This window comes from Trachurus trachurus, assembly GCF_905171665.1.
Source record: "Trachurus trachurus genome assembly, chromosome: 3".
Taxonomy (NCBI): domain Eukaryota; kingdom Metazoa; phylum Chordata; class Actinopteri; order Carangiformes; family Carangidae; genus Trachurus; species Trachurus trachurus.
In genome coordinates, this window is record NC_139893.1 from 36,996,135 (window position 1) to 37,009,188 (window position 13,054).

At 42.0% G+C, this 13,054-nt stretch overlaps 1 protein-coding gene across 1 annotated transcript in view; it reads left to right on the forward strand.

The window, feature by feature from the left end:
* Positions 1 to 1,881: 1,881 nt before the first annotated feature.
* Positions 1,882 to 13,054, forward strand: part of tmc3 (transmembrane channel like 3) — a gene marked incomplete at both ends in the record, with an annotated part of 51,440 nt that continues 40,267 nt past the window's right edge. The window contains 3 exons of the mRNA XM_083995397.1: positions 1,882 to 2,003; positions 4,799 to 4,945; positions 11,349 to 11,424. Coding sequence (XP_083851523.1) covers positions 1,882 to 2,003; positions 4,799 to 4,945; positions 11,349 to 11,424 — 345 coding nt within the window. The remainder of the gene's footprint in view (positions 2,004 to 4,798; positions 4,946 to 11,348; positions 11,425 to 13,054) is intronic.

The following is a 13,054-nucleotide window of genomic DNA, read 5'->3' on the forward strand; positions in this document are numbered from 1 at the left end:
GCGCTCTGTGGAGCGGCAACAAAGTGACAACAAAGACAACGGGCGGAGGGGGGGGGAAAGAAAGCGAGATACATGGCTACATCGGGCAATAAATCAGTCAGAAAAATGATCTTGCATTTTAATAAGCTACAATAAAAACAAAAACCTCCCAAATCTGAGCTGCCTGTGTGTTTTTAAACTTGGAGGGTTTGTTTTTTCTTCTCTTATAGGCCTATGTATTTGTGTATGAGAAACAGTGTCTCAGATGAAAAAAAAAAAAAAAAATCAGAAGTACACGTCTGACTATAACGTAATCAATCAATGTCGGAAAAGCGGAATGTTTGAAAAATAGTAAAGTGCCGCTACTCCGACAATGAAAAAAAAAATGTCGGAATAGTGGGACGTTTGAAAAATAATGTTAATGCCGCTATTCCGACAATTAGAAGTCAATGTCGAAATAGCGGCATGTCGGAATAGCAGCATGTAACCACGTCACCCATTGGTTTTGGGGAGTCGATTTTGTGACTCAAATATGGCGGCCTGAACAGCGCCATGTTGGATTTACCGGCCGAGAACCCGCCCACTGGCCTCGAAGCAGCTGTCCACGGACTGCTCCGGACCTGTCACTCAATGTTTCCGCGCCCTAATTGGCCAGAGTTTTAACCTAATAACAGTAAAACGGTAGAGTTAAAAAAATGCACCCCCCTCAGAGTGTGTGCGGGGGTAGAAACTATCGATTGAGACCAAAAAACGTGCTGACACCAGGCTTTTAACATGTTTATGGAGGATGTAAAATCGGCGATTTTAACATGAGGGTCTATGGAGAATGCTCCCTTCTGACACCAGCCCCCAGAGGAAGCCGAGGGCATTGTAGTTTTTTGAACGCGGAAGTGATCTTCACTTCTCAGACCGACAACTGCCCCCTTGAGTCAACCTCACCAGTTTACGTAAAATTTACGTAGAATTCTGACATTCAGTTGTAGGTCTTTTGATCAAAGCCCAACGTTTTTTCAACATTATATTGACAACATAGAAACAACGTCAAAATATAACTCAACGCTGATGTTATTTAGTTGGTTTTATGTCATGTTGGCAAGCAACCAACATCCAACCTCTAGTCAACCACACTTCTTTACGTAAAATATATGTAGAATTCTGACATTCAGTTGTAGGTCTTTACATTTGTGTTAAACGTGTCAGACAAACACCAACAGGGTTCCTACGCAAGTATGGAAAGTATGGAAAAGTATGGAATTTGATTTTATACATTTCCAGGTCTTTAAAAGTATGGAAAATTGAAACTATTGTATGGAAATATATTTATTTTATTTATCTTATCTTGGTTTGGTCTTATCTGAAGTTATTTGGGTTAATTATTTTGATGCGCTATTGTATCGAGCTACAATCTCCTGGAAATTATTTGGTTGCATAATGGCATTCACCTTCAGAATAATGAAAACAAATGATAAATTGTATGCTTTTTTATATATTATGCACGTCTACAGGTATTTACTTAAATATCACAAATTATTTGATTTTCTTTTACCGAGAAGTCTGGAAATTAGGGTCTGGAAAAAGTATGGAATTTTGAAATTTCAAATGTGTAGGAACCCTGCACCAATGATATGGATGGAGCGTTGGAGCTCAAGTGTGGCCGTTCTGGCGCTGTCCCTTTAAGCAGACAGTATGCCTGTGATTGGACTGATGAGTGAGTGTGTGTCAGTCTGTGCTGCTGTAGTGTGTGAGGCTCCCGTTGGGCTCCAGAGCAGCAGGTTGTCCCAGCTCAGGTACTCCACACACACACAGAGACTGAGGAGCAGCAGCCAGTTCACTTTCTACTCCACACACACACACACACACACACACACACACACACACACACACACACTGAGGCGCAACAGCATGAGTACAGTGTCTGAGTCTTGGGTCGGCAGCAGCAGGTCTCTGTCTGCAGCCAAGAGACATAAGAGCATCAGGAAGAACTCCAGGAGGATTTACTCAGCCTTCCAGGACCACCAGCAGGGGTGAGTTCCTTCTTCTTTCATCGATCCATTTCATTTCTGTTTTACACCTCCATGTCCTTTTTGTAAATGTACTCATTCAGTTCAGGAGCTTATCTAAAAGTTTCTGTAAGTAGACAAAAGAAGTAAAAAAAAAAAAAAAAAAGAAAGAAAGAAAATACATTTATATTCACCAGTTTAATGACATGTTTGCTTTGAAGAAAGAAATGCATCAGTGCATTCCCCCACTTTTTCCACTTATGTACTTGGTTGAACTTAAACAGTTATTTTGAGTTTGAACTGTATGTTACCTTTTTCAAGGCAAGGCAAGGCAATTTTATTTGTATAGCCCGTTTTTTTTACAAACAGTTTGTCTCAAAGGGCTTTACATAGCATCGTAACAACATCCTCTGTCCTTAGACCCTCACATCCACTGAGGAAAAACTCCATAGAAAACCCTTTTAACGGGGAAAAATCGGAGAAACCACAGGGTGAGCAACAGAGGAGGGATCCCTCACCCAGGACGGACAGACGTGCAATAGATGTTGTTACAGACAAGACAGATTACAGTTTATGACACAGAATGTGCGAAATATGGAAATTTCAATTTTTCCCTATTTGTTACTGTGGTGGATTTAAATGATTGCACATCCCAGATATAACTGATAATATCATTTATGTGATGATGGAGCTTGATTTTTCTGATCATCAATCAAACTGCATCAGAAAAAAAAAAGATAACTGTCCTGTTCCTGTATCAGCTCTTTGTTCCTCAACAAAATCCATAGCCTTATGTACATTACAGCTCTGCACTGCATGATGCCAGTTGATGTTATTAACTAATAATCAGAGGTTGTTGGTTTCTGATTATTGTTCCTGTGATGCACACACTTGAAGTCCACAAGCCACATGAGGATACACAGTTAGTAACATCTGCTTTTCGGTTACATGCTGTCATTCCGACATCACACCATTCCGACGTCCCACCATTCCGACAAGGCTTTAATATAAGGAAATGTGCGTTACTCAACAGGTGACTCCCTTCTTTAAGACATGCTGATAGAGCAAGGGGACAGCTCTCCATTCCAACACACCTCCATTCCGACACCCCGCTGTTCCGATACCCCCCCACCCCCACCTGCAGCTGTCCAAGGTGCTGAACTGTGTGACGTTGTTTACACTCAGCGCTGTGGCTTGTCTGTGAAATGCGTGCTGCTCAGAGATCTGTCCCACCTGCTTTCTCTCCCACTCCGTTGAGGGTGATCTTCCACACAGTAAAATAAATACACTTTTTTTTTTCTCTCCCCCGCTGCGCTCGAGCGCGGCTGAACCCGGCCTGAGCTCACTTCACGGGTGCGAGCCTAAGTTTAGTAAAAAAGACCAGGTAGAGGCTAGACAGGCCAGAAGCATAATGAACATTATATGTCATTAATATGAAGTATTTGCTTGTTTTGCAGTTAATTATGCACATGATCCGTTTGACCCCAAAAAGGAAAAAAGGATCATTGCGCACTGCACAGCCTCCGGTTCCTTTCTGATTATGTCTGTCTGTCCGTTCGGAGTGGGGGTTTCGGAATGGAGAAAAAAAACCCCCGCTATTACGATGAATGGAAGTCTATTTTAGGAAAGGCGGAGTTTCGGAAAGGCGGGGTGTAACCAGCTTTAGCATGTGTTTGCGCGTGCAATCAGGTTTGCACACGTTTTAATGCACACAAACCTTTAGTAGGTCCAGCCCTTAATCAGTTAATATCAGCACATATACTGTATGTTTAACAAGCAACTCTGGTTATCATTTAACATTTAGTTCCTATCTTGGAAAAACTTATCAGTCCATTTGTTCCCCCACCACCTCCATTAATAGTAACCATCTTTCTATAAACACTTCCTTCTGTAATCTCAACATATATGGTATTTTTTCTTAGAATTGTTACCCCTTCAGCATGGGGAGGGGGGAGGGGGGGCGTCTTAATGTAATTGCTTTCTTTGCTGCTATTAATATAATAGAGTATGGTCAATTTGGAGCGCAGCACATCTGTAGTAGATATACGTACATACATGTGGAATTATGTTCTGGAAATATGTAAATGTTAAGTGTTGTATGACTGAGGTGTTACTTTAAATATGAGTTATCCCAGCCTGTAATGTAATTCAATATAGGATTGCAACTAGGTCGCTCTGCACTCTCCCCCAAATTTTTGTTTATTTGTTTGGTTGCTTTTATTTTTTATTTTTTTACTTTGTCTTGGTACAAAAAAAAAAGAAGTTCCACTTCCATCTTTTTGTTCATAAAACTTAAACTTTTTCTCTCCTGTATTGAAAAACATTGCATTATTTTATGGTAAATAAATAAAAAAAATAAACAAAGCGAGCCAGCCACACACCATCGTGTTCAGCGTGGTCTAATTATGCGGGAAATACGTCATGTCCGCCAGTGTCCGACCTTCCGTTGGCGAGTTATGCGCAAAAAACGCGTGTAAGTGGGTCCCATTGGACGTAAATGGGCCGGACCTGCTTAAAAGTTCATATCTCTGGCTAGGAATGTGCTAGAGACAGCAAAAATGTTTGCTAATGTTTTATTTTAATGTAATCAATAGTAGTTTCTCTATGGTCCAATATGACAAGAGCCACAACTTCAATCAGGACAAAAGTGTTTCCATTTCACTTCTGCATAACCCACCCAATAAAATCCACTTCATTTGAGTGTATACATTGTTTTGCAACATGTTTCATCTCTGTCATGTGTCTCTATCACGGAAACTATGTCATACAGTCCCTGAGGTGACATTCTTTACTTACTCCCCTTTTCTTTTTTGCTGCAGCTCCTCAGATGATGAAGATAAAGAGGATGAGCGGGTGGACAGTAACGACCCAGAGGAAATGTTCCAGAACATTCAGTACCAGAAAGAGATCATTGCCAACATTCGGACCAGACCCTGGCCAATGAGACGCAAGCTCAAAGTCCTCAAGTACGCCACAGTTTGATTGTTTCTCAATATCTGGAAAATCGGTTTAATCTGTCGCTCCTCTGTCTTCACACACACACACACACACACACACACACACACACACACACACACACACACACACACACACACACACACACACACACACACACACACACACACACACACACTGTACAGTATATTTGAGGAAAGATGTGTATAAAGATGTTGCAGAATTTAAAGCAAGTGCTCAAAATCTCATCAGTGCTCCCAGGAGACTCACAGAGGGTGTGACTAAAATCCATCCATACATCAGCAAAGAAATAAATAACGTAGTGCTGAACTAACAGTGCTACCTGCCTCGCACTAATATTTCCTGCACCGTAACATTAATCTTTCTTATATATTTTATGTCCCCCCTCCCCACCCGCTATCCCCCTTGCTATCTGGTCTGTTGCATTCTGAGAAAACCAGTTAATGGGTCAGTTGAGGCGTCCTGGTGGTGTGCAGGTTAAAATACATACCACAGTGGTTTCCTGACACTGCAGTGCCATGGAGAGGGCTGGAATTTGTTTAATTTACTAAGTCAATTGAACGATGGCATGAGAAAATGTAGAACTTTAATTCTCCGTCTCGTAACGTTTCGTTATTATCTCATAGCGTGGTGAATGTGCAGGTCACAACCAAGGGAGGAGTTGTGAGTTCTACAAGTGAAGACCACTTCCGTGTTTAAAAAGCTGCAGTTCTCTGGCGGCCACTGGGGGCTGGGACCAGAAGTGAGCAACTCTCCATTGACCCCCATGTTAAAATAGCCAACTTTACAGCTTAAAAAAACATATTTACAGCCTGGTAAAGTTTTTGTTTTTGGTCTCTACAGATAGTTTCCACCTCTGTGAACACTGTGTATGTATGGGGGGGTTGAATTTTTTTATACCACAACCGTTGTAGTATTGTTTAGGCTTAAAATTTGTACATAAATGGGGGTGTGGTTACACTGAGTGACAGGTTCACAGACAGTTACTGGCCGTTAATTGGTTGCTTCGAGTTCAGTGGGCGGGTTCTCAGCCGGCTAACCGCCGCATCTCCTCCAAATATGGAAAGTAGACTCCTACTAAAATCCAAGATGGCGCAGTTCAAATGCCCGTACAGTAGTAGGATCACAAAACAGACTCCCCCAAACCAATGGTTGACGTCACAGGTGCTACGTCCATTCTTTTTACAGTCTATGGTCACAACTTGTCCACCAGAGCGTTTTGGAGTTGTTGGATTGTGTATTTGATGAGTTTGATGATGGAAACCAAGAAATCCCATTAGCCTCCATAGCGTAGCTCTGAGCAGCTCGCGGTTCTGCTCCGCCGTTCTAAAAATAGCTTGCACTAACAATTTAGGGTAATGAACCTACTGCTAAAACTATAGGGATTGTGGCAATGGGCCAATTTGCCAAAATGTCACCCGTCAGAAATCCCAGGACTGTGTGTATGCGCAAACCTTGGGCTGGTAGTGAAGCTAGCTTCCCAAGACAGTAGCACACGGCAGTCAACAGAGGGCAGCAACTTAGAAGAGTATATCAGATCCCTTATGGAACAAATGGCTGATTAAATCAGATGTAAGGAGAGATATTGCTTTCACTTCGGCAGTATTTCTTTTTTCTTTCTCTCAGGTGGTCAAACACTGCTGTATGTACAGTACTATGTACACATAAGTTCTGCACATGATGTAGAATATATCTTTATTTTGGTTTGATACTTAAGATGTTAAAACATCCTTTCTCACACTTGAAATCACTGTTGACTTTTTATTTTATTTTTTCAATGTCTGTTTGCAGTGAATCTTTCTCAATTACAGTCATTGAAGACACTCATCATTGTGATGACAGAAACCATAATCAATGAATGACTGACAAACATAATTCTGCTGGTTATAGTTGCAGGTGCATCCCATCTCTATATTTGGAGGCTGCAGATTAAAGACTGTACGTGTACATGTCCCTTACACCTACTCACAGTCACACAGAGCTGGATCACAATGAGGCGGCAGAGGAGAGAAAGAACCAGGAGGGAACAGAAGATGCAGCTCATCACTAGTTGTTGTGATTAAACACCAAACGTGAAGGTTGTGTTCCAACATTTCACTGAATGTAATTAGACCTGTAGATAAAGTGCAGGCTGGGCCGGAGAGAGCTACAGGAGATAGAGAGCCTCTAAGATGTGCTGAGTATGTGCCATGGATAACAGGTTTTATATAGGCAGTTTGTTATTACCGCTGAACTTTTATTGCCATCATCAGGGACGGGATGCTGGTCTGCATTTTTACACCCGCTTTAATCTCCGGCTGAACGTCTGTGATTGCTCCCACTGCAATAAGAGCTCGTATTTCACATTGCACATATCAATTTGTCATTATAATCTAAACTGATACATTTTTGGTTTGAATTGTTTAAACTGAACACCACAAATAACACTTAGCAAAAATAGATCTATGTGTATTCTACATATACGTGTCTCCATTAAGTGTTATATGGATCACAGTATCTTATGGGCTTTAAAGCTGCATCACTTGGACAATTTATTTCATGTGAAGCGCACGCACGCACACACGCACACACACACAACACAGTAAAATGAATGAAATAAGTTCTGTCCCTACAGATTGTATAGTTTACACACAAGAGCTGTCACTATGATTGTCGTCCATCTTCCTGAATGCAATGTGTCTTGACCTGACAGTATTGCATCACCCACACATACACACCCTTCCAGATTTCATCTTCACAGTCCATCTGTTACCACATACAGGTGGGTCACATACTGTCATTCCGACATCCCACCATTCCGACATACCGCTATTCCGACATGTTAAGATTAAGATTAAGATTAAGATGCTTTTATTGTCATTGTATATCATACAACGAAATTTCCATTTGAGGCATTCCCAGATACCCATAGCAGCATTTAAAATAATGTTAATAATAATAATAATTCATCCTAAAAGCCTAAGCAATAAATAATAACAACAATAACGTCCCACCATTCCGACAAGGCTTTAATATAAGGAAATGTGCGTTACTCACAGTGTTGCCAACTCCTCAGTAAGCTAAGTCGCTATTGGCTAGAGGTGGGAAAAATGATCGATTCTAAGATGCATCGCGATTCGTACGTGCACGATTCTGCATCGATGCAGCGACGTGACATAATCGCTTTTTCCCGGCCGCGCTTGGACAATAAAGTTTTGAGGTTTTTCAACTACTTCCGGCGGCAGAGTTGCGCACTGCGTTGCACTAGCGTCAATACAACAACAGAAATGGCGGGGGAGCATACGTCAGTCCGACTGCCCAAAAGTCCGACGGCTCATTTCTCCGACTACCCATTCTACAGCGTTATGGTTAGGTTTAGGGTAAGGTTAAGGGTTAGGGCTACTTAAGTCGGAGAAGTGGGAGGTCGGACTAATGGACGCAAAAATAAAGAAATGTATGGTCGGAGAAAGGGGTAGTCGGACAGACGTCATGCGCCCGAAATGGCGGACGGGGATACGGCGCGAACCACGCGAGTAATCAAAGATGCACCTATTACATTTAAATCGGACGTCTGGGCTAATTTCGGCTTTTATGAGCTTGACGGGAAGCTTGAGAAGACGCACGCTGTGTGTAAAGTCTGCCACACGAAAATGGGAATACAACTAATATGAATAATAATATGAATATCCATTACATGTGATTCATGGACTATAAGCGAGGACTGGCAGATTTTATCACATGTGCTGCAGACGAGAGCTGTTTATGAGAGTCACACGGGTGCTAATCTGGCAGAGTTATTGTCTGAAGCTGTGGATGAATGGCATCTACGTAAGAGACAAAGATGTTGTGCTGGTGACGGACAACGCGTCTAATATGATTCGTGCAGCTGAAGTTCGGAAATTCCCTCATGTAAAATGCTTCGCGCATACACTGAATCTCGCTGGACAGCGGGCACTTAAACTGCAGACGGTTTCCAGACTTCTGGGCAGAATCCGACGCTTGTCAACATTTTTTCATCGCAGCACTATTGCAAACCACCAGTTGCAAGTAAACCAGAAAGTTATTGGCCTGCCAACCCATAAACTGAAAACTGATGTGGCAACAAGGTGGAATAGCGCACATGATATGATGGAGAGGTATTTGGAACAGCAATCTGCAATCCATGCTGCCCTGCTGAGTCCTCAGGTCGCAAAAGATGATGCTGAACATTACACTCTCAACAAAACAGAACTGGAGAACACAGCACATGCAGTGAAGACATTAAGACCAATGAAAGATGCCACTACATTGATGTCAGAGGAGAGCAATCTAACAGTTTGTCTGATTGCACCACTGTATACACAGCTCCTTCAGAACATGTCAGACACCACTGGTGACTCACCAGTGATCCGTGAGATCAAGAATGCAATCAGAACAGATCTCCTAAAGAGATACAACTCTGAGGCAGAGAAGAAGTTGCTTTATACAGCCTCTGCCCTGGACCCACATTTTAAGGGACTGCCTTTCCTCACAGCAGATGAGAGATTGGAGATCTACAGAGCCCACACGGGCGCGAGGCTGCTGCAGCCGCCGCTCCTGCTGACAGCAGACTGAGGGAGAAAAATAAATAAATTTAGCTTTGGTTGGGTTTAGGCAATGAAGAAAGGAGTTGGTTAAGTTTAGTAAAAAGACCAGGTAGAGGCTAGACAGGCTAGAAGCATAATGAACATTATATGTCATTAATATGAAGTGCTTGTTTTGCAGTTAATTATTCACATGATCCGTTTGACCCCAAAAAGGAAAAAAGGATCAATGCGCACTGCACAGCCTCTGGTTCCTTTCTGATTACGTCTGTCTGTCAGTTCGGAGTGGGGGGGTCTCGGAATGGAGGGGCTTCCCCAATAGCCTTTTCGGAATAGCGGGGTCTTTAGAAAAAATAGAAAACCCCGCTATTACGATGAATGGAAGTCTATTTTCGGAAAGACGGGGTTTCGGAAAGGCGGGGTGTAACCTTAAAACGCAACTCAAATCAATAACATGATCGAGATATTGGAGCACCGCTCACATGACACACTCAAACATAAGCAACAAGGATGTTAACTGTACTGTCTCAACAAGCTATTATTACAAGGTTTACAACATGACAGACAACCTAGGCTGTGTGTGTAAGAAAGAGAGGGAGGGAGAGAGAGTACTTTCAGACTTGCTAACTATTAGCTACTGTAGCTCAGGCGTTGGTCTCCAGTCTCTTAACGTAACTTTACTATGTGGGAACAAACTGCGCATGCGCAAACAGCCACATACACACCGTACTGCCACACGGACAAAACGATAGAAGAGACAGCTATGAGATGGTCAAACTCAGGGTCTGGAACATATTCTGCAGGGATCTGTGGAATCACCAGGAACTATGAAGCCAGCCAACGTCATATCCTGACTGCCCATGCCAAAGGAGAGTTGTGGAAAATGACAAGCAACCGGGATGAACATACAGAGAAGCAGCAAAGAGATCGAAGACCACGTTGAGTTGACTAAATTTGAATGTTTGATCATTTGGAGACATCATCAGGTTGTAGTAGTTTAAGCCCAGGCTGGGCAGACTGTAGATAAGAGTTGATATGGGGCTTTGGCCGCTGTCCGTGGTGCTGAAAGGCTGGTTTGCAGGCTTTGGCCGCTGTGCGTGTGTGCGCTTGTGTTTAGGGCGGGGGTGGGGGCTCAAAAAAAATATTTGCACCGGGCCTACCACCATGATGTTATGCTACTGGTGAAATATCGTCTGACCTCAAATGTTAAAAGTTGTACAACATATTCAGTACAGAAGCCACATATAAAAGTTGAAGTTTAGTTGGGGAGCAGTTCTTTATTTGTGGAATAATCAAAATTGAATTGTATTTACTTTATCATGGTTTAAAAATCAGGTGCAAAATATCAATGTATACTTAATTATCAATGTTGTTTATTCGACAAATTTGAATAGAATTTAAATGACGTTTTGTTCCTGAAGTCCACCCTGAATCTACCAAACTGCTGGCATCAGAATAATCCATATTTTTTGGATCAAAGTTACTATTATACTGTATCCCAATCCTACTAAAAAGTTTTGAACAACACAAACTGAGGGTTTCATCCAGATTAAAACCCAGATTGGATTATATGATCCAATCGAATCTCAGAATCTGTTTTTAGTTTTGAACAACCCATTTCCAAGATTTGATCCCACCCAAAATTCAATCTGATTACTTTTGAACGACTGGGCCCCAGAAGTACCATAATGTCCAATCACATTATGACCATCATTCATCATTCTTTTTTTTTCTTTTTTTTTAAAGGTGTGTTTATAAAAATGTGAGTAAAGAAGAAGTATTCAAAAACAAAAGTCTGGTATGTGAGTAAAGGCACTTTGTGAGCTTCCACCTGTGTGTATCTGTTTCCCAGGCAGGCCAGGGAAATTGTTCTGAAGTACGAGGGCCGACTGACCAGAACCAGAGGCTACCAGACTGCAGGAGCTGATGTACGTAACTGTTCATTCTCACATCCTTTTTATGTTTTGTTTATAGAGGAACTACGAAAGATTTTTATTTTAATTGAACAGCTTCGGAGTAATTGTGATGGCTAAATGTGTTGTTCCAGGGAGAGGGTTAGGGTTAGGGGAAACATGCTGTCATTCCGACATCCCACCATTTAGACATACCACCATTCCAACACACCGCTATTCCGACATGGGAACGTCCCACCATTCCGACAATGCTTTCAATATAAGGAAATGTGCATTACTCATAGAGGAATACACACATGGTTGCAGAGCGCAGACAGGGACTAGTCTGCCTGTCTAGCCTCTACCTGGTCATTTTACTAAACTTAACCAACTCCTTTCATCATTGTCTAAGCCCAACCAGTGCAAAATCCTTTTGGGAAAAAAATACGCTATTAAAGGAATTGTCGGTGGAAAGGCGGGATGTTTAAAAAAAAGAAAAAAAAATACCGTCATTCCGACCATAGGAGGCAAAAATTGTCAGAAATGATGGGTCGTTTGATGGAAAATTAAGTGTTGCCATTTAGACAATTAGAGCCCTATGTCAGACTGGTGGGATGTCTGAATGGCGGTTGCCCCCCCACCTCGGTTGACATCGCTCCACAGATTGCCCTCTGTTGTCACAGTTGTTAACTCATTGGCTGCCAGCCATTTTCAGAGCAGAGAGCCCCATACTGCCAGCCGTTTTAGAGCATTTTGAACGATCTTATAAGACCCACAGAATATTGTGTTATTGTATGTATGTAAACACCGAAACTACCAAGAGAAAGAGTAGACTCTCTTCGTTCAATAGGAAAAAAAGTTTGTTTCTACCTTTTTCCGTTCTTTTGTAAACAGCAGTAGAACATAGGCTGGTTTCGCCAAAAACACCAGTTTTTGACCAAAACACTGAGAAAATAAGCTTTTTGTGGAAAGAAACGTGTCAAGCAGAACAGTGACTTTGACGTTGATATTTTTTGCTTTAGTGACACCTCACACATCTGAACAGTGTTCTCCTTCTATAAAACAACAAAAACAACACAGAGAAAGGACTTTTGATGGCAAAATAATAATTTATTTACAAATATCAGTAAAAATATTATAAAAAATATATAAAAACTTTTTTGTACGTTTGTAGCTGTCACATGACCTCTGCCCCATGGTCGACCACTGCTTGATCCACGACCTGTAAATTATAGAAATATATATAATTACCATAAAAATACATCTCTTATAGTTGTAGTCAAGTGTGATGTGGAGTTTTTTTTTTTAAGCTTTCCGCCGGCGTTCAAAGCGATCCGCCCTTCTAGCAGTAAAAGTTAGCTCGCTAGCAAGTTAGCTCGCTAGCAAGTTAGTTTATTTTATTTTTTTTACCATTGATGTATTATATTATTACCTTCATGTCTTTCTGGAGCGTGGGGACGAGTCTCTGCTGCTCCTGGTTGATCCGGACGGAATCGCTCATCTGACGAATCCGGGTCACCGAGCCGTCAGCTGCTGACTCTCTCACCGGCCGCTCGGCCCGGCTTGATCGCCGGTGTCCAGCGTCGGTGTCGGTCGTCGGTGTCTTTTTCAATGATCTCCGTCGTTTTCTCACGATTGCGACCCTCTTCCTCTCCGAACTACCGCG